The 26,325-nt window shown below is 39.1% G+C and overlaps 1 protein-coding gene across 3 annotated transcripts; it reads right to left on the bottom strand.

The window, feature by feature from the left end:
- Window positions 1–233: 233 nt before the first annotated feature.
- On the bottom strand, window positions 234–24,898 carry ppp2r3b (protein phosphatase 2, regulatory subunit B'', beta). 3 transcript variants are annotated; one of them, XM_059342632.1, is made up of 15 exons: window positions 24,742–24,898; window positions 22,697–23,085; window positions 12,025–12,210; window positions 11,551–11,654; window positions 10,778–10,880; window positions 9,321–9,395; window positions 9,101–9,187; window positions 8,348–8,504; window positions 6,935–6,983; window positions 6,730–6,819; window positions 5,734–5,909; window positions 3,918–4,036; window positions 3,713–3,819; window positions 2,755–2,798; window positions 900–1,037 (listed from the first exon to the last, which is right to left on the bottom strand). In XM_059342632.1, the coding sequence occupies exons 2-14, from the start codon at window positions 23,048–23,050 to the stop codon at window positions 2,780–2,782; spliced, it is 1,626 nt and encodes a 541-aa protein (XP_059198615.1). In that variant the 5' UTR covers window positions 23,051–23,085; window positions 24,742–24,898; the 3' UTR covers window positions 900–1,037; window positions 2,755–2,779. The 3 variants fall into 3 exon arrangements, with proteins under 3 accessions (XP_059198614.1, XP_059198616.1, XP_059198615.1); XM_059342631.1 differs by lacking the exon at window positions 2,755–2,798 and having other exon boundaries at window positions 234–1,037; window positions 24,742–24,897; XM_059342633.1 differs by lacking the exons at window positions 2,755–2,798; window positions 22,697–23,085; window positions 24,742–24,898 and adding an exon at window positions 15,303–15,623 and having other exon boundaries at window positions 234–1,037.
- Between the last annotated feature and the right edge of the window lie 1,427 nt (window positions 24,899–26,325).

The following is a 26,325-nucleotide window of genomic DNA, read 5'->3' as shown; positions in this document are numbered from 1 at the left end:
TGATAACATAGAAAAAAAAGAATTTGTCTAAAACACTTTCCCAAATCATTTACAAACACAGCAACCACCAAATAAATATTTACAGTTATTTATAAATCCATCTCTAATAATTTAATAATAATAATAATAATAATAATAATAACCCCATCTCACACATACAGTAAATCTATTTCATAATGAGTGAAGACCTGTACAATATATACTGTGTGTGTGTGTGTGTGTGTGTGTGTGTGTGTGTGTGTGCAGCAGGCTCAACGGTTGCTTGTTTGGCATTTACAGCAACGTCTCATTTCAACAAACAACCATGAATGAATTTACAGTCGTATAGAAAACTTTTCGTTATGATCACTGGAATGTAACATTAGCCAATGACTTCAGATGATAATTAGTTCAAAACCTGAATCAAAAAAACATTGTTTTCTGTGCAGCAATCCAGGCGCTCCAGTGTGTAAAGAATGTGGTTTAGCTCATGTGATTACACAGCACTGACATTCAGGTTAAATTACACTCTTCCCCAAACATTATTTATACAAAGCATTCCGTACACAAACACAACTTTTCCTGTGGGGATAAAGCAAAGGCTTGAACGCACCGCTCGTGACATCAGGAAGTCAGCTGTTGTGACTTCTTTAAGTGTGAAATATTAAAACATCTGGTTAAGTGCAGTAATGTGAAGAACCACCGCCTGCACTTCACTTTCCCTCTTTGCCAAATGTGTGATACTGTGTCCATTCCAGCACATCTTACCCCAACTGTGCTCTGACAGTGTCCTGGGAACCCGAGCCTGAACCTGCAAATCTTTTTGTTGAATCGATCCATCCATTTAACACTGAGCTGTTTTCCATGAGCGCACAGCGCTTAGCAGGCGTGTGAGAAAACGCTACGGGGTCGCGTCACGTCATTCATAGTCATCTTCGTATTCATATTCGTCCAGGTCCAGGTTACAGTGAGGACTGGGTATCTCAAAGAAGTGTCTCTTTGTCAGACCCAGCTCACTGGGGATGTGCTGCCCCAAAGGGCTCAGAGGATTATCGTACCTAAACAGACACATGAAGGAAAAGATCAGTAACTCAAACAGTCAATGTGCAGATGGAACATCATGTTCAAGGAATACTTTGATTTGGAAAATATGCTTGTTTGCCTTTTTGCTCAGAGTTAGATAAGATAAATACAAAAATAAAACCACCACACAGCTTTGTTTAGTATAAAGACTGGAAACTGGTAACCAGCTCCCCTGACTTTGTTCAAAAGGTGACAGAATTTGGTTGAATTTTTGTTTTTGCGGGTCCAGTCTGGTGTATGAGCTTAAACCGGTTTGATGTTATGCCAACAGGCTTGTCGTTATGAAATGTTCTGGGAAATTAAAAAGTAGTCTACATCAGTAAACTGTGCCAACAACGTCATCGCACTTAATAAACTTGTGTTGCAACAGTAAACAATGTGACAATGTGATGAACAGAATTTTACGTTTGTTTATACACACTAAGTGAGCTACTTGAAGGAGATCAAATTTCAGTGGGAAGATGTGTGTGTGAAGAAGTTTTCTTTTTGTTTTAAACAAAGTTCTAAACTAAAACTGCCCCAATATAGAGACATTTTGGATTTGAAGTCAACTAGGGAAGCTGGAAAACATAGATGAGGCAACGTGAAAACACATTGCACAAACGTATTATGGCAAACATGTGTCCTGGAGTCACTACACTCATTCATTGGCTCTCTCAGTCTCATTATGTTACATTCGGGAGTGGCTACTGAGTCTAGTGCACCACTTCGAAATACCAGTCTGTGGTTTGGCTTAATATCAAACCGGTTTGGGAATCTGTACACCGGCCCAACCTTAAAAGGGTTTCACCTACCAGCAGCTTTAAAGCAAACTGGTTACAACCCTGATTCCCAAAAAATTGGGATGGTGTTTCAAATGTAAATAAAAACAAAATGCATCAAATTCAGAATTCAGTGTGTATATTTACAAAAACAAGAGTTTTAGTTTGAGCATATAATATACTGTCCTTGTACAGCTTTCCATTGAATGCATGTCAGAAAGGATGAGCTAACTATTGCATTCTGTAACATTTACGTTTTAGACAACATCCCAACTTTTTTGGTTTGTTTAATCTGTACAAAACCCAAATGTTAAAACAAGTCTTTGTTGGATGCTTGGCCAAGAAACATTTCTGCAAAATAACTTCTAGTAATTTATAAAGTGTTAAGTGTGTTTATTGGTGAGCTAAAAAGGCGCTGGTGGAATTTGAAATCATTGGACAGAGCCAAGCCAGCTGTTTCCGTTTTTGTCTTCATGCTAAGCTATGCTAACTGGCAGTTGCTTCATTTTATCGTAAAGGTATGAGAGTAGTATTAATCTTTTCTTCTCACTTCTCAAAAGCAAATAAGCGTAGTTCCCAAAAACTGACAGGATAATTTGAACTGGAGAGGACAAAGGAGCAACACATTAAGGCCAGGACAGATATGGTGCAGGAGTAGAGCTGCTTTTTTTTTCTTAGAGGAGGAAGGATAAAAACAGAAACGTGTCTGGTTCAAAAACAGACTCCCAGCTTTAAGACATGGCCACATACACATGATACTGTGCTGTCTGACAAACAACTATCTGCTGTCAACAGTGCGCTCAGATTGGTGGGATGAGGGTAGAAGCCAGGAGTAGGTTTAAAACTAGACATGCCCAGAGAGCAGGAGGAGCAGGAGGAGAAGGAGATAGAGGAGAACACTTTATCCCTACTGGTGCCCTGAGTGTCTTACCTGCTCTGGTGAGCAGCTTTAGTCTTTAGAAGTCGGTGGTGTTCCTAAAACCGCCACACAACATACCTGTCAACAGCCTCATCTACCACTGACTCTCTCTCAGAGGGGCTCTGCTGCTGGACAGAACATACACACTCTGTACTGACTACACAATATTATATATTATCAATTACAACTATGCTTTTCCTGCCAAATGATGCTAAAACTGTCCATTTATATGTTGCCACATTTGATAAAACAAATATGTATATATTTGTAAATATATGTAAAGCTAACACAATGTATGCCTGTATGTATCAAGCTAAACATTACACTGAGAAATGCTGTATAAAGCCAACAACACACTCCTATTTACTGAAAAAGTGGTGGAATAACCTTTAAAAGCAACTTTAAGTGATAACATGATGAATCACATGTATGCCCTGAGCTTCAATATAGAAGAGATCGAATCCAATCAAAGAAGAGGATTTACCATACATCTCCCATATTGTTCTTTTTAAAATTTGAAAAAAAAAAAAAAATCCTTTTATTTGGATGTTCTTGAGCAAAAACAACTGTGATTGTATTATTTAAGAAAGTTAATTTTATTTGTAGGCTTTAAAAAAAATCTCCATCAGGAATTAATGTGTGAAATTAACAATAATCTAATATATTCATAAAGTCCAAAAATGGATGAAATTTATACAAAAAGTTAACTAAACCGGAGTAGTCAAGAAATACTCATCAGAAAGTTTCATTACTGCAGCCATCAAGCTGTGATTTTAAAAGAGATTTCTAACAGTCTTTTAATTTGAGCACAATTTTTAGTTGTAATAAATAAATAAACAAATTCTGTTTTCTTAAAAAATGTGAGAAAGATCGAAGTGAAGTGATTTTGACTTCAGACTAGAATTAAAGGAGTTTGATAAATTCAGGCCCAGCATTTTAACTGCAGACGAATGATGAGAGTCAGACTTACACGTCGTTGCACTGATCGTTGGCGGCCTCCTCGGCCACGAGGATGTCATACTCCTCTGCAGCATATTTCTCCCAGTCGGAAACCTCCTGGCCGTCCGTCTCCATCTCCTTAAGACAGGACAAGATACGTGATCCACTTGAACTCTGACAGGAAAACAAGTCATGACACTTTCTCTCTCACATGTGTTGTCAGAGTTGAAACTCACCCTTATAACAGAGAACGGGTCCTTCTGCTCATGGTCCAGGTACTTCTCAATGTTGAAGAAAGTGTCGAAGAAGATGTGGGACAACTTGCATCTTTTAAGGTCCCGCAGAGTGATCTTACCTAAGAGGTATAAAACAGGGAATTTAGACAGTGACGGATGATTTATGTACTGAAGCCCTAAGAGGCAAGTGAGGAAAAATTCTGGTGATCCATTTTCTGTCTGGTCCTGATTATTTGGCCTGTGTTTATTTAAGAACAAGTGAGACAAATAGGGTTTGTCAGGATAATTTTTCCAAGTTTCTTCATTTCTTTTCTTTTGAACAAGGTTAGCAAAAAGTTTTGCCAGGCCAAAAAAATACGATTTTGCCAGAATTCTATTTCTGAATGAAAACAAGTGAAAAAATGTTAAGTGTTTATTGTTGTAAAGCTAACTTTTGGCTGCAAAACCTTGTGTTTAGAGTGCACGGAAAAAGTAAAAATCACCTGGAAGAAAACAATAATGCCTTTAGTACTATTTAGAACATGTAGTAGGGGCGCGCTTCAGCCTCTTGTGGCCGAAATCAGTATTTCAACAACAAACACAAACAAAAATGATCATAACAAAAACCCCAAACTTCTGCACTGGCCAAAACAACAGCAGCAAAAAACTGTTTTCACCGATTCATTTAACTCATAATCAGGAAAAAATAAAAGGATCAGACTTGAAAAATTAATTAAATTATTATTATTTTTAAATGTGCCTCCTCTGTATTTCTGTCATGGGTGAACTATTTGGAAAGATTTTTAGCCTGATTTCGCATCCAATGTAGCTTTAAAGCTGCTGTTTTTCAGCACTGAGAGTCACCATACCTCATCTTGTAGTGTCTCAGGGGTTATGGATGCGATATTGTTACTGCTGATGAATCTACAAAACAACTGGGCCACAATATTTCAAACTAATGCTTGCTTTTATAATTAATTAAATTGTCAATCATTTGTATCAATTACCTGACTCATCTTTTCTCTAAAATGTAAAAAGACAGTAACAAGTTATCAGAGTCCACTGTCAAGTTCCCAAATGATTTTTGTTTAAAAAACAAACAAAAACAAGCTCTTCTATTTATAAAAGATGTGAAAATGGAAAAGCAGCACATTTTCCTTTTTGAAGCCAGCAAATGTTTGGATTTTTACTGGATCAATACTATAATACAATTGATTGCAAAAACTCTTTTAGATTTTCTGGACCAGACTCATCTGATGAGCATATTATGTTGTCATCAAATGTAACATCTCTATCTACAGTTACTGTTCAAGTCCATGTGTTGGTACCACCTCTCATGAAGAATATCACATTTAATGTGACATTTTAACACACTTTAAATCTCTTTAAATTGTAAAAGCTGTGCAGCCGGGAGGGAGAGAACCTGTTCAAGGAAACATGAGCCTCATATAAGAAGTTGTGACGTCTCATATTACATGTTCTATTACACAGCTTCACTAGTATAGCAAACCATCAGGTCGCCTGAGGGTCACATTCTTGCTGTGGCTATCAATACTATACTTGCATTCCCTCACTGTGGACTAGTGTCTTCTAAATGGCATGGTGGTAAAGCTAAGTGCTGGAGGGAATTTGTTGACAGTGTGGATGACAGCAACAGCTGGCATCAGTGAGTCCAGATCAGTCAGAGTCTTATCTATAACGCTTCCTTCAGCTAATGATCAATGAGCTGACTTCAGGATGTGAACATGCGTCTCAAACTGTTAAAAAATGTAATCTGTTAGACTTTGGGGTGTGCGTGAACTTCAGAGAGTGTGTGTAAATGTATAACGGGTCTGACCTTCGACCTCTGGCTTGACAAGGTCAAGCATTTGGCAGAGGCAGTCCTCGAAGGGTAGGGGCTCAATGGCCATGGTCTCCAGCTTCTGGCACTGATCCTCGTAGAAATACTCCAGCTCGTACATGCTGAGCACCCCGTCCCCGTCCAGGTCCATGCAGCGGAACCAGTATTCTATACTAGACACGGGTAAAGGGCAAGAGCAGCAAGCAGAGATGCATGTGAGAAAGTCATAAAGGCTATAAAGAAACAGAAGATGCACTGTGTGATTATGGGTCCAAATGCTGTTTTTGCCTTTATGTTTATTGTCATTTCCTCACATTATAGCATCGCATCAAAGAAACACAGTAACAAGACAACAGTTTGAGTCCAAACATACATAGAACTCAGACACACACACACTCAACCTGCAAATATATCAGACAGAACACAAAGAAAACTAAATATTTCCTTACATTGATTACCAATTTCATTCAGACATAGACATACATTTCCAGGTTTAATGGTATTCATGCTCAAGACAGATATTGCCCTATTAAAGGCATTTTGGCATTTATCGGTATCAGCATATATTTTATCCAAATTAAAAATAAAAAAATCCCACAATATTTAGTACAGAAAATGATACTTGGGGTGATTAAGATTTTTTTTAAATTTTATATTTATGCTGTATTTAAATGATCAGCAATTTACCGATACTGGGCTTATGGAACTGATGCTAAATTGGCCATTTGTTTTATATTTATTTATTCATAATTTCTAGTATTGGTTGACAAAGTAATACATTTAATAATGTTAAAATCCTTTAATAAGTTATTTGTTTACAAAATCAGCCCTCTGATTATCTTTGTTATAGTTATATTGTTTTTTTTTTTTTTAAATAAAGGGATTTGATACCTTTGATAATCATCCAAAAGGAAGCAAAGCTGTCTAAATAAAGGTCCATCATTTTCTAAATAGATCTTCTATATTCCATCACCTAAACCTGTGTCTACATACCTGGTGTCAGTCTTCTTGTCCTCCTCAGAGATGAGGAACCAGACAAAATCAGCATAACTCAGCCGTCCCTCTTTATACACTTTTCTGTCTCTGATGAAACAAAGCATACAATTAATACTGAAACCTAAAATGTGTCTTTTCCAAAAACAAACTGCTCACTGCTTAAGTGACTCACCCTTTAAACCCCATCACATTCTTCACTTACCTTGTTACTGTTCCTGAGAATATTCTCTCAATCATCTTGTGGGAAATGGCTGGAAAAAATACAGCAAAGAGATAACTTATAATCCAGGCTGTTGGAAATAAAAACTTTTCTCCCATACAACAGCTCTCTCAGTTAATGTACAACTTATTCACAACACATGTAATCCATTCTCACAGACTGTAAATCCAGACCGGCTAGTGTAAGCTCTTTTTTATCTTGACAATGCTATAAATCCTCTGGTCATCATTTTGACCATATAGTGGAAGAAATTGTTCCAGACATGGCGTCATTCGAGCAGAGTATATATGCTGCTCTCTTATTGATCTTGTGTCTCATTTCCCCTGCCTCACTCACAGGCCATCAACTAAGAACATGTGGTGTGGAGTGTGTGGGGAGGACGCGCCAAAGACAAGTCATTCTCCTCAGTATGTGTTTGTGTGTGAGCAGTAGACCTCGACCAAATAACATTTACAAATGCTTTTTTATTGCTGCATGTCGTTTCAGCCTACTGACTGTGCCAATAAATGCCAGGAAGCTTAAAGGAAAGTTGTTTTCCGACAAGATATCAGCACTTGTCCTTTGTCATTAGGCGTTTGAACTGTGTGTGTGATTATAAGATATACAGTTTATCCAAATACTACAAATTCTGCAGATTTGTACGTAATGTCACTTAATAAGTCAAAACAAATCATAACTAATTCATATAAATATACATATGAAAAATATGGCCATGAAATAAATCCTGGGAAAAAAAACAACAACAACATTTTTGGGAGTAGTGTCAAATTCAAGCATATTCTTAACCTTAAGATAAAATTTAAGCATTTTCTAAATTGTTGACATTGTATGAACTCTCTAAAAAAAATTCCACAGTTATTTATTCAAAGGGCATTTATTTCTTAATGCCACATTTTTTTCCCCACTCTCTTTTGATTTTCGTTTCTTATATTTAACATAATGGCCCGTGATTTCAACTAGCTGGTCCCACCGCCGCACTCCCCACCGCTGAGACTATTTTCACAGGCGACGGGGACTGCGCATCTAAAGACGGACCTTTATTTAGCAGGTTTAGAAACTTGAATTCAGCCAGCACAAACCTCAGTGCCGGGTCACAGAGGGCTGGTGGCCAGCGGCAGCGTTGGGTTTAACCTTGCAACAGCTAGTTAGCTAGCCTTTGAAAAAGGTTATCTTTAAGAAATAAAACCCACTTATTTATTTATTGACCTATGGGTAATCATGTGTACTGTATATTTACATGTAAATTTATCAAACTATTTATTGTCCAATTTATTCATTTCATAATTTATTTCAAAGGCATAATTCTTTGTTCATGCATTTATTTAATATTGAGTTAAATGACATTTCACAGATTTTAGTCTGATGTGTTTTCTTGAGTGAGTCTTGCTTGTGTACCTTGGTCGTTGTGCTGTGCCAGGTCCTTCTGGTCTATGTAGAGGTCATGGTCTGTGTCCAACTCCCAGAACTTGCAGTAGATGACATAGAAATGTTCATAGGAGAAGAACTCTGTCAGCTGGTTCACGTCTTCTTCCTGCTCCAGCAACGCCAAATTCTGCGTCAGAAGTAAAAAAAAGTTACCATGATATTTTCTATGTAGGGGATATGTATTATTAATGATTAATATACTGTTAATATTAGCTAAACTATATATTGTGAATAACCATTAAAGTTTACAGACATACTTTTGTGACTTGCTATACATGTACTTGGTGCAATTCATTTGTAAAACAGTTTGAAACTGCAGTGAGGAGTTATACCAACATTATAGGTGCCCTCAATGTTACTATTACCTTCAAATAAAGTGGTTTTCAATAATAAATAATAATAATCAAAATTCAGCTTTTACTTTGGTGACAACAGTGTTATCATAACAGATAGAAAAGAACATAGTTGGTATAACATTTTTAATTAACCTTACATTATTAACACAAGTGTACTTTGGGAAGAAAAAAGAAAGCTGGCTGATTTGTAAAAACAAATCAAGAGTTACTACATTAGATTTCTTTCCAAACCTTTGAATATGCAGCTGGAGATAAATGTTTATATTAACACACATTACATTTTAAGACAATTTCACCACTTTTAAAGTCTGCTGTATTGAAAACATTCAATCTTTTCAGATATTTAAAGGACCAGCGAGTCACATACCTGAAGAAAGTTACTTTTCCTGAGCTCAGAACACGTTATTTTTCCAGTCCAAGAGCGGTTCGCATTGTAGAATATCCTCTGAATCACCTGAAAAACATTTGACAGTGTTAATGACTAAATACTACGTGAGCTGAACGTAATCGATGCAGCGCCATTTTAATGTGTCACTACTTGCTACGTTGCAGTAGTACTGTGCTGTTACTGTGTTATGGTGGCATACCGTGGTGATGTATCGTGAGTGAAAGTCCGGAGCCTCCTTTAGGAAGGCCAGGCCTGCGTGTGTGTTCACCACATCCTGAAAACAAAGTGTAAAGTCGTCCCACTGTGTCTCTACTGCATTTCTGCCTCATTTCCATAACAAATACTTCAAAACGAACAAACACAAATGCAAAAGAACAACTCAATGACACGCTGTGCCTACAACAATAACAAATACATATGTTCGGTCCAATTCTGCAGTTACTTTGGGAGACGAGTCAAACGGCAAAACCACATGTGTCTTTCTTTTTTGGTAGACGGAACACATGACATGCAGAGTAGGCATATAAATGCATGCTTAATCAAACATTCAAAGTTGTCAGAGTCTATCTACATCACTCTCTCATGGCATATGCTTTATAAATGTTGCTATGTAAAGAAAAGGCTCCAGGCCTTGTTGGAAGAGGCCATCAAATTTAAATGTTTCTTTGAAGTCAGAAAACACTGGGTTGACCGGTTTCGGGATGAACTTAAGTCTTTGTGATTTGACAGCAAAGTTGTTTGAAGGCCAGGACTGCTCTTAACCTTCTCTCCTTCCTCATGCCATAAAGTCACAGGGGGTGTGCTGCATTTCAAATGAACTGTAGCTACACTCCTGCCATGAAACTCCCCCGTGTCTTTTCTTTATTCTACTCTCCCCTTCCTCCCTTTCTGCTAGGGGGAAAGAATTGTTGACATAAATGCGAAGGCGGCAATGAAATTAAAAGGCCTTATTTCAGGGCAGCCGTCGTGCCTCTTTGACTCTTAGTGTGAGAAATTAAATCATAGAGAAACACATAAATCACAGGGCACAGGAAACAGGCGGGGACAGTCAAATCTACTCCACTGCAATCCGCCTTTCATTCATCAAAACAGTCAAAGGCGATTCGCTGAGCGGAACCATACAAATTAAACGGCGTGTGCCACAAAGCATCTCTGCTGGTATGCTAACAGGAGGTTCAGTACAGCCCAGACGCTCCTGCCAGCATGAAAATGAATCAGGTGTAGGGTGGGGCCCGCATGAAGAACCAACAGCTTGTCAGGGGGATGATAATACAAACAGCCAGCACAGTAGGCACACATGGTGAGACTGACCAAACAATAAATTAGACTATTATTATTAATAAATAATTTGATAAATCTGCATCCGTGATTTCTAGGATTATTTTGGTGCTATAATGTGTGTATTACATTTCCATTACATTGGTTAATTTTAGCTGAGATTAAGTCCGGATGGAACCTCCTTTCAGTATTCTCCCCTCCACTACATTACTGGCTTACAATAACGTCCCTGAATTAGTCCTCCGCCACATGAAAAAGCACTGCTTCAGCAGGGCAGTCCTAAAATTAAGTCCAGTTCGCACCACCCAAGCCAATGCAATTTTTGCTGCCCCTCACTGCCAAGTCCAGCCCTCTCCCTGGGTGTGCTGCAGCCAGTACCTGCAGGAATGGAATAAAGTCGTCTTGTTCCAGGTAATTACAGCCAGGCTTGGCCAAGAGGTGCACAAATTTAGAAGCGTCATCGTGACAGGTCTGCAGAGTTCTGGAGAAGAAAAGAGAGAACAGATGGTTGCAAGGTTACTCCCCGTTTCGATCTTATGCTCTCCCTATTCTTTTTATCATTCTTTCAAGAGTTAAAGTTTGAAATTGTTTCCCCTCAAAAGTGAAAGTGCAGATATAATACATTCTGAAATTAGGATTCTGAATTGCCGCCTGGTGATTATAAGTGTTGAGTGTTATAGTAGCGACTGGGAAAAAATGCGAGCGTCTGTTGTGGCCTCTCATCTAAGAACGGCTCAGTCATGAGCTCAAGTCAAAGGCCAGGTCGGTCCATTTCTCTGGAGGCTCACACATTAATACAAGAGCATGCCTATTGCATACAACGGCATTCAGCACACAGCTAAGAGCACAGACACCATTACAAAAGCCCTATGGTATTCCTTTCAATTTCATGCAAGAAGACGCTGAATAGATGTTTTCATTAAAATACTGTATATGCCCAGCAACTATTCCCTTGTGAGCATTTGTGAGGGCTTTGTGATCAATGATATCGGTTTAGAAATGAAAAGAGAAAATGTCACAATAGCAGAGAGCTGCATGCAGCGTCTGTAATCTCATCCAAGTGGTCATCATTGTTCAAAGGAGATTGTATGAGCCATTTGGCTGTGAGTATACTAGTGGTCCAGTGAGAATAAGAAGAGCCATTGTCTTACTTTCTCCACATAGCCACGAACTTGTGAACGGACACGAAGCCGGTCCTGTCGCCTCCAGCTGAGCAGAACAATGGCATTTTCCAGTAGACGGGACACTCACAGGCCTAGTGAGACAAGTAAGCAGAAGAGATGGAGGACTGTGTGGGTTGGAAATAGAGAAAAGAGATGGGGCAAAACTTGCACTTCCTAGATACACATGTGATCTTTAATGCAGAAAAGAACAGCACAATGTCAGTGTTGGGATGACGAGCTGTGTTGCATCACTTAAAGACCCTGAGGAAACCTCGCTGTCATTTCTCTCTTCACTCAGATTCCCCTCAGGCCATTACTCACATTCCTCAGGGAGACGAAGATAACATTTTCCGAAGAGGTTTAAAGTCAGCAAACACTCGTAAAGTCAGGAGCTAAATGGCACTAATGAAAATAATTTGCCGGGTGGCAGCCGAACCTCCATGCTACAAATCACATTCTCACCTTGGCGACCTGCCCCATGTCCTCAATGGTGGCCCTTTCATTTGGGAATTGGGAAAATATTTTCTCAATTTTGGAAATGAGTCCGTCGATGTTGAGGTTGGCCTGGGGCCGGCCCTGTGGGAAGTAAAACTTTGGAATGCTTTCACTCAGCGCTGTGGTGACGGGCTCCTCTGTCCTCACCTGGGCCTGACGACAAACACACAGAAACAAACTGTTAACCACCGATGCTAGCAAAGGCTAACACCTCGAAGCTCAAGCATTCCAGCATGTGCTATGGCTCGCCTTGGCACAAAGTCTATATTACTAGCACTATAACCCCACCTCTCCACAGCCTTGAGCATTATCAGGGAAGAATTGTGACAAGGCAGCTAGTAGTTATTATCCATTTATCTGTAATAGATATTCCCCTCAAATAGATTGCCACTCTTTATAATATTTAATTTAAGGCGTGTTAAGTGCAGAATAGTTTGACAATCATTTTTGTCTTTTGACCTTCCAGTGTTTGCAACTTGTTAATCTATTTATCGAATTGTGTCTAAAAAAAACGGGCATTTAAGAACAAGATAACCATAAGTAAGGCTGAGGACACCATAACCAACGGTCGACCAAACCGTCGACAGATGTATTATTACATTTTTTTATATAAACAAAAGCATTTGAACATGCATAAAGTGACAGGATAACATATCTTGTTAAGTCAACTAACTGGTCTAGGGAGACTTTTGTTTTGGTAACCTAATGATTGTCATCAGTCACTACTGGGACATTATCGTCATATCTGTGGTATGACAATAAACTTTACAAGAATATTTTGGTCTTTAACAAGATAATCTGTGATCTAACTGTAAACAGCATTACACATGGTAACACAAGACAACACACCCTTGAGTTACTCATGTTTACAGACACTATCAACAGTTTGTTTTTATCAGTAATGTTTAAAATAGACCATGATCCATGTTTATATATTTGGAAATGACAAGCTCAGAACATACTGACTAACGTCTCGACGACTCCATTTATTTGGAGAGAATATTTAAATCAATATTTTTGCTATTTTTACAGCTGAAATTGTGACACATAGAAAGAAAATGTACATTACAAATTATAAACAACATCATTGATGACTCACATGTCCCAGTAAGCCGTGATTGTGAGCCAGCATTCACAATAGCATGTCCTGAGAACAGACACACCTCAGCTGAATACTGACAGTATTCACCTGTGCTTTTGTCTGCTCTGAAAGGCCAATCAATGGACAGCCAAAAATGGAAGAACTAAACTGCAATGTCATGATGCATAAATCAGGGCTCATTTATTTATTTTAATAGCTGTTGATTTTAACATCAACTATATGTTTTGATTATGATTTGATTATTATTATGTGACATCCTTGTTTAAATTCACATGTTTAACTTCAAATGAGTGATTATGTAGATGAAGAACTAGATCATGTTGAAAATCAAGCATTTATCAAGCAGTATATTCAAATTCAACCCTATTCCTGACCTAGAAGACGTAAAGCCTTTCTATGGCCCCTGATAAATATGTCTCAGCGCTCAGAGTGAGCCACCAATAGCTTTAAACAGGGGACCTGATTATAACCAAACAGAAATTGTCAGTGACAACCCAGGAGATAGAAGCAGCGCTGGCATGCATGTGTGTGTGTGTGTGTGTGTGTGTGTGTGTGTGTGTGTGTGTGTGTGTGGGGGGGGGGGGGGGGGGGGGGGGGGATAAGGTTTGAACTGCAGTAGCTTAAAGCCATTACAGGATTTAAAGCTGTAAATCCATTTTAAAAAAATTTTTTAAAACCTTCAAAAATGTCAGAGTTATGATTTTAACTACTTCTGCCTCAGACACAAAATTAGAGCTCTGTATGTAAGGGCTCTGCAGTCATGATGGAAACCAGTCTATCCTTTTAAGTCTACTAACAATGGCATAATGCAACAATGGGTTAATGTATTTATGTAATGATAAATCTGATTGCAAACCAGAGTGATTTACTACACTGACTGAGTCCAGCTGACACACTGTGAGGAGATCATACTCATTGATAAAATCTCCACTGGGTGTCTTCCCAAGGACTATGCTGCAGAGGATATGATTCAGTGAAGCCATACACATTAAACGCCAGAAAGCATCAGGATCAAAATGTGTTATGTTACACATATTACCCAGTTACTAAATACAGCTTGACTGGAGCATGCTTCACCCTCAATCATCATCTCATATCCAAAGACTATTTACATGACTCAAGTATTTGCTAACTGGATCAGTCTCCAATGGCCTTTAATAATCACATAAACAGACCCACACACAGTCCCCTGCTACAAGATAAAAATACCATCTTCTTTTCTGGGATGAGTCCGACACTTTTTGACCATTGTTCTGACCTTTAGGTAGATTTGACAGGGCCCATTCCCTGCAACAATAAAACTTTTAACAACATGATCAAAATGTTAAAATAATAAAGGAGAACACAATCTAGCCATTTAAATGTTTGCACAGGAGTCAACACTAAATTAAATTGTTTTATTTTTTTGTGTCAGTGATGTTCGCCATGTTTTAACATGATAAATGATCAATGCTGTTGGCGTTCTGTTTCTCTCTGTCCTGTGTGTTGGTGTCAGCTATGGCTATAAAAGGACATAAACATCTCCTGTTGCCCTGCCCAGCACTGTCCCCTCTGTCTCTCTCTCTCCCTCTCTTCATGCTAACCGCTAGCAGAGCTCTTGAGCACAACCGCTAAGCCCCATGACATTTTGCACATTCACAATGATGTGGTCTGAAAGAGGACAGTAAAGCGGCTGAGCACAACACATCACTTGAGCTGAAACATCATCCAATAACAACAGCTCACATTTCTCTGTTCAAATGAAGAATACCTTGTCCCCCCAACAACAAGCCACAAAAAGTGGATATAATTGCACAACAATCATATTTCATTTGGCACAGTAATGATGTGTGGAAGGTATTTGATGAAAGTTGCGGAGAGAGAAGGTGATGTCACTCATTTGTCCTTTCGCACCTGAGGTGCAGTTGCGACTCCAACAACGCCTATTGCTTCACTTTGTAACAAATAATTGTAACAGTGAAGTAAATCTACAATCATGTAATTTAACAGTGGCCTGTAATGTATGGAGATTTGTACTAATACAGACTGAATACCAAGACATGAAGCCCCCAAATACCAGTCTACATTAATAGACTTGCCCACTGGCTGCCTGAAAGGCCAGAAAAGCCTATGTGGTAGAGGGTACACTCATACAAACACCTGCCTGTCCTTGCTGGAAGGCTCTGAGCCGCTTCTTGAAACGAGAGGGCAGAACAAAGTCACAGCCACGTGCCAGCAGGGCCAACTCCTTCCTCAGGTCAGGGTCCTGACGCAGAGACAGCTCCCTCATCCTCATCCTTGCTCCAGACAGGACGGGGAAGACATAAACACAAACACAACCCTCAATCCAGCGTTATCCTCTTGACTGTTCAAGTCACTCAGTACCAGTGAGCACTGTCAGAGAAAGGCAGTGGTAGCAGTGGAAGTCCTCTGTGTCTGTGTCCCTGTGATTGTCCTCTGTCAGAGTGAGAGCCTCTTAATGCAAGGGAGCAGCTGCTACTGTGACTCTCTCTCCCATTCCAGATCTGGTCGCACAATCTCAGCTCTGCCTGCCGCTCTGTCCCAGTCTCTACATAGCATGCACATACGCACACACACGTACACTGCACAGGGTCAGGGAGCCCTTGCCTCAAAGCTGCTGGGGAGATAAGAAGTGGCGGGGTGTTTGTGTGTGGGAGTCACTTAGTGTATGTGTGGGATGGGAGGGGTGTGTGCAATGGATCTGCCCTTTCCAGTTTGCATTCCTCAGTGCTCATGGAAGGTTATGTAAAGAGACAGACCTGTTGTTGCAGCTTGCAGCGGCCTCAGGAGCCAATTGAGGGATGCACCTCAATACAACGATGACACACTGCTCATGTTCACTGACTTCCCTTCTGAAAAGCTACCACACAGACAAATACTTCAGAGAAACTCTGCTCTGTTACGAGGCCTGCAAACTGAAATCCACCTTCCTTGGGACAGTCCATATAAACACTAATGAGAAAATTCAAAACAAAACCCCTGAAGTGATGGAAAATAATGAAAGCCACATGCTACTTCTGCTAAACCTGTCACAAAATCTGCCTGAAAGTACAAATCACAGGAACAACAGGCAGACAAAATAAACGAGGCATTGGCAAATAAAGAACACAACCATGGTATGACTACATTACAATAAATAACAAGAGTGTAGGTCAAATCACCAGATGACACATATATGACTAAATGACGTACATATATTCAACTATTCTGCATCTTATCTAATGCTGGCCTTTGTTTTCCCTTCCCGTTGCAAGCTTGGGCTGCCAGCCATTCCACGTCTTATTATAGTTGATGGGCAATAGAGGAGGAGGGGGTGTGGGGTGTGGGGTGGGGGGCATGTCAAATTCAAAGAACGATGACCGAACCAGTCTGCACCTATTAAAAGTACCAGTAGGCACAGTTTGGGCAATCCAAGAAATTAGATCTGGAAAACAAGGGGATATCTTTAGTCCTCAAACAAACATCTGCTTCCGGTTGCTGCTGCCATGGAGTGATGGCAATTACATCAATTCTGCGCAAATATGCAGATCTAACAGCTCTGGGGTTACTTTCATTGTACACAGGGAAAGCCCTACCTGTATATGCCTGCTGATGTAAATGTTAATTAAACAGAAATGGCACAGTGACGTCCACACGTCAGTAGAGTACATAAATAAACCTATATTAGTTCATGTTATTGTTATTTCACACAGAAAGTGAAAGCCCACCCACATTATTTTTAGATGACAAGATCACAAAGTCTACGGTTTTCCACTGGTTTCTGCTCAAACCCAGTTCCTGTTATCGTACACACAGGACACTGCACATGCATGATAAGCTGTTTGTATGATGGCTTTTTCACACTGACTGCCTTTTGTTTATGCTCATCAATTCAAACCAAATATGGAAAGTAAAGCACAGAGGCCAAACTAAAACCTGGTAGATGACATGAAACTGTCAGCTCACATACAATATTGTTCTGTCCGTTTTTGTGTTTTGAGCAAACAAAACGAAAGTGCATTTCATGATAAGAGGTTTCACAACGCAGCAGGGATAATGATGTGTTGGTTTACATATGAGGCAACAACCCCGTTGGCGTTTTAAAAATCAAGGCACACATGGTGTGAGAAAACAACAAAGACACAAAAACACACACAGGCTGTGAATATAAGCTTCCTACAGGATTGAATGAAGCCTTTAAATAAGCAGAATGGACAATCTCCAGCAAGCATCGCCACTAACAAAATCATCTTTGGCCACTGAAAGGCAGGCTGTCCAAACGACATCACCCTCTGCGGCAACAGACAAGCTGTCAAAGTACTATGGCCATACTGTAATGGGTCACTGTAACAAACAGAACATCACAAGAACTCAGACTGACCCCCACAATATGTCTAATCTGTAAACTGCTAAATCTGATTTGTACAGAAACATGTGTCTGGTCATGTTCACTTCATTACATAAGCGATGAGATTATGAACCACGCTGTCTGGAGTTAGTGACTATTGGCACGTCTAGATGTTAGAATAACCAGCAGTCACACGCTGTTGAAGTCGTATTATATTTGAGCTTCAATCAAATTGGCCGTTAGCGCTGTGATATTCAAGAGACAACATGCAAGGCAGACAGGCTACAACAGTGGAAAGAAATATTACAGAAGGGTGGGGCAAACCGATCAAAACTCCCCAGGGGGCTTTCCCAAACTATCAATACAATCATGCACAATGTCCCACTAATACTATGTTGAACTGGCTTCAGTATCTGCATTACTAGCCTGATCGAATCACTGACATGTATACATCCACACAGAGTGCACTCAAACCATCTCATTGGTTCACAACCCGGGTATAGAACTGATGCTGAAATCCAGAAAGCTCCAGCGCAATCCACCACAATCGGATGTCTGAGACAGGGATTTGGGATACATGTGAACGTGGGCCAAAAATAGGCCCCGATTGACTGACAACATGGTGGGCTCGGGGTAGGCCAACAAGTAGAACATGATGTGAGCACATTAGTTGGCTTGCATGACAGTAATAATGCAAAAGCAAAGCCCGACGTTATCATGGAGGTTTGCTGGAAAATCTATGTAGCCTACATGGCACCAGAAGTGGAGCAAAGGGTCAGAACACTAAAGGAAGAAGCTGCAGATAAGGAGTGAAGGCAGTGAAGGGCCCCCCACTCACTGAGACAACAGTATTACAGTAACTACTGTGTAAACAATGTAGGTTTATAGCAGTTAGATGTTAGACAACAGCTTTAGAGACCAAGTGAATTTTACTTATTTTATTGCATTTTCCATATTTTATTTAAAAATATATATAATTAGGTTTGCTTAGATTATATTTAACATCTATAATTTCCCAGGAGTATTAACCGTCCTGTAAAACAGTAAATAAATACAAAACCTCAGTGTACTATATAAAAACTATTTATTATCACACTATTTTATTATTTATTATTTTTATCAATTGGCTGCTAAGGGTTTTTTTCTTTTTTCTTTTACTACTTACACCCAAGACCTTTTTAGTCAGTGTCTTTTATCTATGTTGCATGTAACCTATTTTATATGCTTTCCTTTTTTTATGTCTGTAAACTTGTTTTTGAAAAGTCCTATATAAATACAATTATTTCTCTGACAGTCAAAATGATGTGGCTGTGCACTGAATTAGCCAAGAAAATATTTGTGTATGGATTTTATACATATCGACTTCATGCAGTTATACGTTTATAATGGAATGAAGTTGTACAAATAACAAGTGAGACTACTGACAAAAGGGCACAGACACTAGAATAGAAAATATTAGATCAGTTTTCATAAAGAAAAAAAAAACATTTCATTTGAAATGCATAAGCTGACAGACAACTAATATTTCTTTGAGCCATCTCATATTAAGTCCGTGTCGAAACCCAAATGCTGCAATTGAACACTTGAGACTCCAAAATAAAAGGACTTGTGGGAAACAGTTTAACACCTGGTTCTCTCTGACAGGTCAGGCAACTGATAACGTGACCCTAGACCCCTGCTTCAAATAGCTTCAATGTTGCTGAGCCCAACCAAGCATGTTATAAAAATACATCTTGCGAAATAACCCATGATCTTAAATGCAGAAGCTGAAAACAGGAGCCCTCAAACATTTATACACTTATTTCTACTCTTTTTAAAACGTATGAGTGCCTGTGTGTGTGTGTGTGTGTGTGTGTGTGCATATTGCACTTATTACATAGAGGGGATTTTAGGTGTTGAGCTCAGCAGCAGAGCCACGTCTTTACTGCAAGCTGATATTTACTGTACATAGTGTAAATTAATTATGTATGACCACATATTCTAATAATGAGCAGCATCTAATAGAGGTTGTTTCAGAGCAAATTACAGAGAGGATGAATGTGCTGCCACACCTCATCTTACTGGCAGAGTCCTTGGTATATAATGCCAACACAAGGGAACCAAGGCTATCTATATCGGTGTCTGATGTCAAAGTCAGACCAGCTGTTCCGGGCTGCATCAGCGTGACATAAATTGAATTTTTGTGTAATCCTTTGAAGAATGCATCTGTATGCAGGAATTCATTTTGTTGTCTTAAAATAGAAGTATTACTTTATACAACCCCACAATCGGTTTAATATTGAGTGACACAGTGTGGGCACTTGCCATGACACATCACAGCAGAATACACAAACTGTCCAGCAGTTGCTTTTCATTAATCTGGGGTGAGAAGGGGGCATCAGGGGCCAGGTGTCAGTCGGAGGATAAAGACATGGATGTGCAAAAAGTTCAAAACCATCTGTCACACACCTCCCTCCCATTAACAGGGCTCATGTAGAAAGGCAAGACAGAAAGAGAAAAGACCCAAAGCCAACTAAACACTAAAATCTGAAAGACACAAAGGAGACCAGTAGTCTACTGCATTGCTTTTCATCTTTTACATTCTCTTCCTCCTGTGAACACATGGGGTCAAAAAAGTTTTTTATCTTCACCTAGAACTGATGTTCTTTCGGCTGAACATAAGATCAAACACCATAATAGATGTAGAATTATGAGGCATTGAAGTTAGACACATCGTCTACGTCTGAAAATAATGGAAAACAAAGCATGATGGACTTTTAAAAACTGAGTTTACTTACTTTAAAATTGTGTATTCTTTGTAAGAATTATATAAAATTTGCTGTCTGTGAAAATCTGATTATGTGGGTTATGCGAATTGGTATTCTTTATTTTTGGTAGTAGTAGTGTATGAAAATGTGTTTGTGGTGATTTTGAAACCCTTTGGGGCTGGGTATAGTTATAAACATTACACAAGAATAAAAAAAAGAATTAAAAAAATAAAAACAACATCTGCAAGAAACAATTGGCTTGCCCTAAGTTTAACATTGGGTCTAGCTCTCCAGCCAAAGTGTTTCATTTAGAGAGAGAACAGATGTCACACCAGCGACCACTTGAACACCTCCTCATGCCTGTCTTTAGCATGTCAACAGCATGTAGAAGGCGGAGTCTCTAAGAGCACGTGGCTCCAGCTGTCTGGCTGTCACCACACTCACTATGTTCACAACTTCTCATCTTGACAGAGTCCTTGGACAGACATACATATTTGAGCCTTTTAACTGCTTTGTGTCAGTGTGATTTCTATTTAACCAAAGCAAAAATCCTATTTCCATCTGGAGGCATAATATGATCTGCAACACACAGGCTGGAGGGAGTAACCAGAGGGCCAGGGATAGGCTAGGTTCAGACACTCCCACCTCTCATACCACACTAATTCGTGGGCGAGGCCAAAACATTTGGAAAGTATTTGACTAACAATCACTATATGTGCCTACAGACATGGAGGCTCCACTATTATAGAGCAGCGTGGACAGTCCTTCAATGCCTTTGATCCTGTTGGCTACTCAGCAGCCTCTTGTGGCCAGCCTGGGAAAATAAAGGCTAGAGGAGAGATTAGGGCCAAGTTTGACAAAACTAGAAATGGAAATATGTGAACAGTCAGGATGGATTAAATAAATTGATGAAAGCCCCTTTGTGTAGGATCTGAAAAATGTCCAACTTTGGCACTGTTAGTGTTAAAGACACTGCAGAAGACAAAAGGTTTTTCTTACAATCACATTGAAGAAAGATTACCCGTAAACGCAGTGACTCAGTCCATTTAGGCCTACAGCTGGATGTGCATGCTATGTCTGATGAGGTGCAATCTTTGGCTATACTGCGGATGCACTTGTTGGCAAACTCATAAAAGCAAAATTTGAAACAGAGGTTTTGTTTTAGGCCTTTTGCACAGCAGACATTTTGACATATTATAAGAGGAAAGCACAGGTGCATGTATCTGTATCAATATATCGATTCAGTTATCAGTGATCCATATCATCAATGTAATGTGAATATATCGATCATCTCCAAGATATTCCTATATTTTGAAATACCCACTTTATATTTATTCTTGTTATTTATAAGAATAGGTTGTTTTGCAATTTTGTCTGTAAGAGCTCAGTAAAAAACTGAAAAATCATATTTTTGTTACTTTTTGTATGTTGATATAAATGTGGGGATATATATTGATCCGGGCCTCTGAATCAAATCAGTGGCTAGCAAATACCATATCACTATCCAAAATACTGTAATATTGTACTGTGATGAAAACTCATAATTTACACTCCTAATTTTACTAAGAACACTGAACTTGACTCAATTTTAATCAAATATTGCCACAAGCCATGACAGAGTGACAGTGCACCAGCATGTACAGTACCAAGACCCTGAAAAAGAAGCAGCTAAATGGAATTCAGTCAACATTAAAATTATAACCTAGATGAATGCTTTTTATGCTGTAACATGCTAAAATGTTTGACAAAAGGCCAGATTTGGCCAGAAGTGTGACACTTGTTAATTTATAATGTTTGCACACATTTTATGGTTAAAAGTTAAATATTACATGAAAGAAACAATCAGACACCTCCTATCAGCAAGTGTAACAATTTCTCATCTCCTCGGTCTAAGTGAAGTTAACAAACACGTTAACATGCCATGATTATTAACTTAGCTTAATAAAGAAGAAACTTATTCCAGGCATTTGTATTGGAATGCATCAGACTGTAGGTGTGCTGAACATAGTCAGGTAAGTGAGTGTACAGTCAACCAAAACACAATATAACCACTGTGATGGAGTTGAATTTGGGTTTTGACTGTATTCTTTGACACATACTGCAAAATAGTGATATATCCACCATCTGTACTTGTGTCTGTCACCTTAGATTTTACTGCTTAAACCTGTTGCCAACAGACAGGGCTTACTAAAGATTTAGCAACACACCCATAAGTTACAGGTACTTCATATTGCTGTAGGAAGAAGGCAGAAACTACGAGACACACCTAGTTTTTGCTGTTATTAACAGCACCCTCACACGAAGGCCTTGTGGCATGATCTCATAAGAACCTCTAATCCTTGTTTAAACCTGTAAATCTGTTTCATTACAGCTTCAAATTATATTATTGGGCTGCAGAAACCTAATGAAAATAGTTTAAATGTTGTCCAACCTTTTAATTTACTGATTCAGAAGATCATTCACCTTTTTTGTGCTGACAGACCTCCGTAGTACTCTGCCATTGGGTCCGGTCACTCTTGTATTACTGCTGCTGCCAGAGGGTAGAGTACTGGCAGACGGGGGGCTTGAGGGAGTACCGAGGGGAGCAGGCTTCTTCTCTGCTAGGTTCCTTTGGGATGCCACATTGTTGTTCTCGTTGAAAGTCAGTGCCCTCTTGTCCTGGGCGTCCCCACTATTTAAATCAATGTGTTGTCCACTTTTGATTAGGTCAAGATAATCTTTGAGTACTGACTGAGTTGCAGTGTCACTCAACCAGTTGAGAAAAAGCTCATCCACCTTCATCTTGAGAACTGGCTGGAGGACTTGTGGGGACGGCATTTTGCAGAATATATCTTATGGGCTCTGACAAGTACCTGTGTAGAAATAAGAGAATCAGAATCTGCTTTATTGGCCAAGAATGTGTGCAACATATGACTCCGGTTTTACAATGCTCTCAGAGGTACTTAAATAGGAAAAAGACAGTTTACACACATAATATAACCAATGAGTTTAAGAAAAAGTGCACAAATAATAAACAAAAAAGTAAATATATACAAATAGTGACGAAATAGTAGTGTGTTGGTGTATTTATGTTGAGTGATACACATACTGCTAATAAATGTGAATATCTAATCAGCTAATCACATGGCAGCAACTCAGTGCATTTAGGCAGATTGACATGGGCAAGACAAATTGATGAAGTTCAAACGGAGCATCAGAATGGGGAAGAAAGGTGATTTAAATGACTTTGAACATGGCATGGTTATTGGTGCCAGATGGGCTGGTCTGGTCTGGTCAGTATTTCAGAAACTGCTGATCTACTGGGATTTTTCTGCACAACCATCTCTAGGGTTTACAGAGAAATGTCGCAGATCTCTGGGAGAAAATGCCTTATTGATGCCAGAGGTAAGAGGAGAATGGCCAGACTGGTTGGAGGTGATAGAAAGGCAACAGCAACTCAAATAACCACTAGTTACAACCAAGGTATGCAAAAGATTATCTCTGAACGCACAACCTTGAAGTAGATGGACTACAGCAGCAGAAGACCACAATTGCCACTTTACTATTAGGTACACCTTGTAGCTGTAGTGCTGGCCAGTGAGTATATATACATATCGTCACCCTGTTAAAATAATCGGCTAACTCATTTTTTCAAGTTTAGCAGGAAACACAAAAAACTTCACCAAAAGTGTAACATATGACATTTATTGATCATTTCACTCAAAAAGGATGTAACAAAGGATGGCTATTGGCATAGTAATAACAATGTGTGTAAATTATGTAAAATAAGAGAAATAAATGACTTAGGCAATTTTTTGAACATGCCTTTGTGACTTAAGCAAGATATGGTAACACTTTATTTTGAAGGTGTCTACATAAGAGTCACACAAGCCTGTCAGAAACATGATCTGATCAACTGAGGATGTAGGCGATTTTACCATAGGTGGCCGGCGTCATGAGGAGATGATTAAGGCAAACCCCCCAATGTTGACAAAAAATGAATTAGGCGATTATTTTTAACAGTGTGACAATGTGCATACCCGAGACTGTATGATGCATACACATTCACATATTCAATCCACTGTAGTGGCAGTCTGTGGATGCGTTAACATTAAAAGACACCACTCTGGGTCTGTATTTTCAGCACAACCTGCATCAATACGGCGACACAGTATAGCCGATGAGCTGAACAAAAATAACACTTGCAATGTCCTTGCTATGAGTACATACCAAAACACTCACTAACGTTATTGAATTTTAGCGCGAACGCGTCAATGCCTTTTAGCCCACAGGCGAAAATAAACGTGAACCCATATTGACCCCGATAACGTTAGCCATTTTTTATTTCATAGCAGGATAGACTGCTTAAAGCTAGTATTCCCTTAGTTAGGGTCACCTAAAACAGCCGTGCTACTTAGAAAAGAGAGTACAGGGTCGACAGAGTTAGTAAAGTTGCAGCAAGCAACAACAGTTTATTAGCCATGATAGCTTTAGCACGCTAGCGTTAGCCGGCTAACTAGGGTACCGACCTTGTAGTGGATGCAGTAAATGCGTTGATATGACTCTACATTACTTCTTCCAAGCTGTTGCACCCGTGTCTTTTTACCTGTGGATTAAAAAAGTAATGCTGTATCTCCAGTGTTCATGTCGCTGAAGCACACAAGCACTACCTACTCCTAAGACTCTCGTTCCCCTGGTAACCGCAAGCAGGTAACGCGAGATCTAGCACAGGGTGAGAGTTCATCTCACTCCAACGGTTTCTCCTCCAGGAGAAATCTACTCTACCGCCCACAAGTCTGCTTCTTTGCTCGCTGTGGTGTACACATACATTATTCTACTCCATCATTATTTGTACTGCTAAAGTTTCCCCTGAATATGAACCCCAGAATCTAGTTGTGGAGGAAGTTTTAGAGCGTTTAGTGACGTAAAAGCAGCAATACTGCAGTTAAAAATACAATTTCAAGCCCAGCATCCGAAAACATCCCAAAGTAAAAGAGGGTAAGTATTATCAGTAAAATGATATAATAGTACTAATTTTCTCCAAAATGGCCCCTGACAGTGTGACTGTTACTACTAGGCCTACAACATGCTAGGCTTTTTAAACGGGACATATTGTGCTTATTTTCAAGTTTATACTTTTATATTTGGTTTCTACTTGAACATGTTTACATTCTGCAATGTTCAAAAAACAAAAAAAGTACAAATGGGTAATTATTATCGGATTATTAAAAACTATATAAAATAAAGCACACATTTTCTCCACACCGTGTTACAAATACTACTAGGTCTACAACAACTACCAGTACGCTAGACAACTTTTAAAGGGGACATATTATGTTAATTTTCAGGTTCATCATTTTATTATTTTGGATTTCAACTAGAAACTGTTTCCATACCAAATTTTTTTTTCATTATGTCTATTTTTATATACCTGTATTTACCCTCTGTCTGAAACACAGCCTAAGCCATGCAGCTACCTCCTGGGTTACAAAATGAAGCCAAAAACTGCCGTATTCTCAATAGGCCACTTAAGGCTGGCACCAAATGCAAGTCAACCTCCCATGGTACCCCATGTTAGGATGCCAAACTTAACAGCAAAAAAAACATGCTTACTAAAATGTTTTTGGTCCCTAAAGCTAATTCCCCCCTTCATGACAACTGTATATTTTATTTATCTCACTTATTTAAATTATATTAAGGCTTAAAGTTTTGCATAATTAAGGTCATGGCTGACATTCAAAGCCTCCATTCTGAAAAAGTCCAGTCTACTCTGATTGGTCAGTGTTTCTAGGTCTTATCGCATCTGTGCGCCGTCCCTGCAACGTCATTGCAGTCAGGCAACCTATTTTATTTGGTATATTTGTTGCATCACAACCATATGCAGGTCCTGACGGCTTGTTTAAAGACACAGTTTCACAAATATGTGTGCATTTCTCTATGGGTTTTCCAGCCTTTTCATACTAATACTGATAATATTTGACCTTTAATGGAGAAGTTTAACTATTTCAAATACTGCCAATTTTTATCTGACATCTTATAAGTTATAACATGCAAATCTTAATCTGCAAAATAGTTAATTATAGCTTTTAAATAAATGTAGACAAGTAAAACTC

Source organism: Centropristis striata, chromosome 10 (assembly GCF_030273125.1).
Source record: "Centropristis striata isolate RG_2023a ecotype Rhode Island chromosome 10, C.striata_1.0, whole genome shotgun sequence".
NCBI lineage: Eukaryota > Metazoa > Chordata > Actinopteri > Perciformes > Serranidae > Centropristis > Centropristis striata.
Note: the sequence above shows the minus strand (reverse complement) of the source record. Positions and strands in the feature narration are given on the sequence as shown.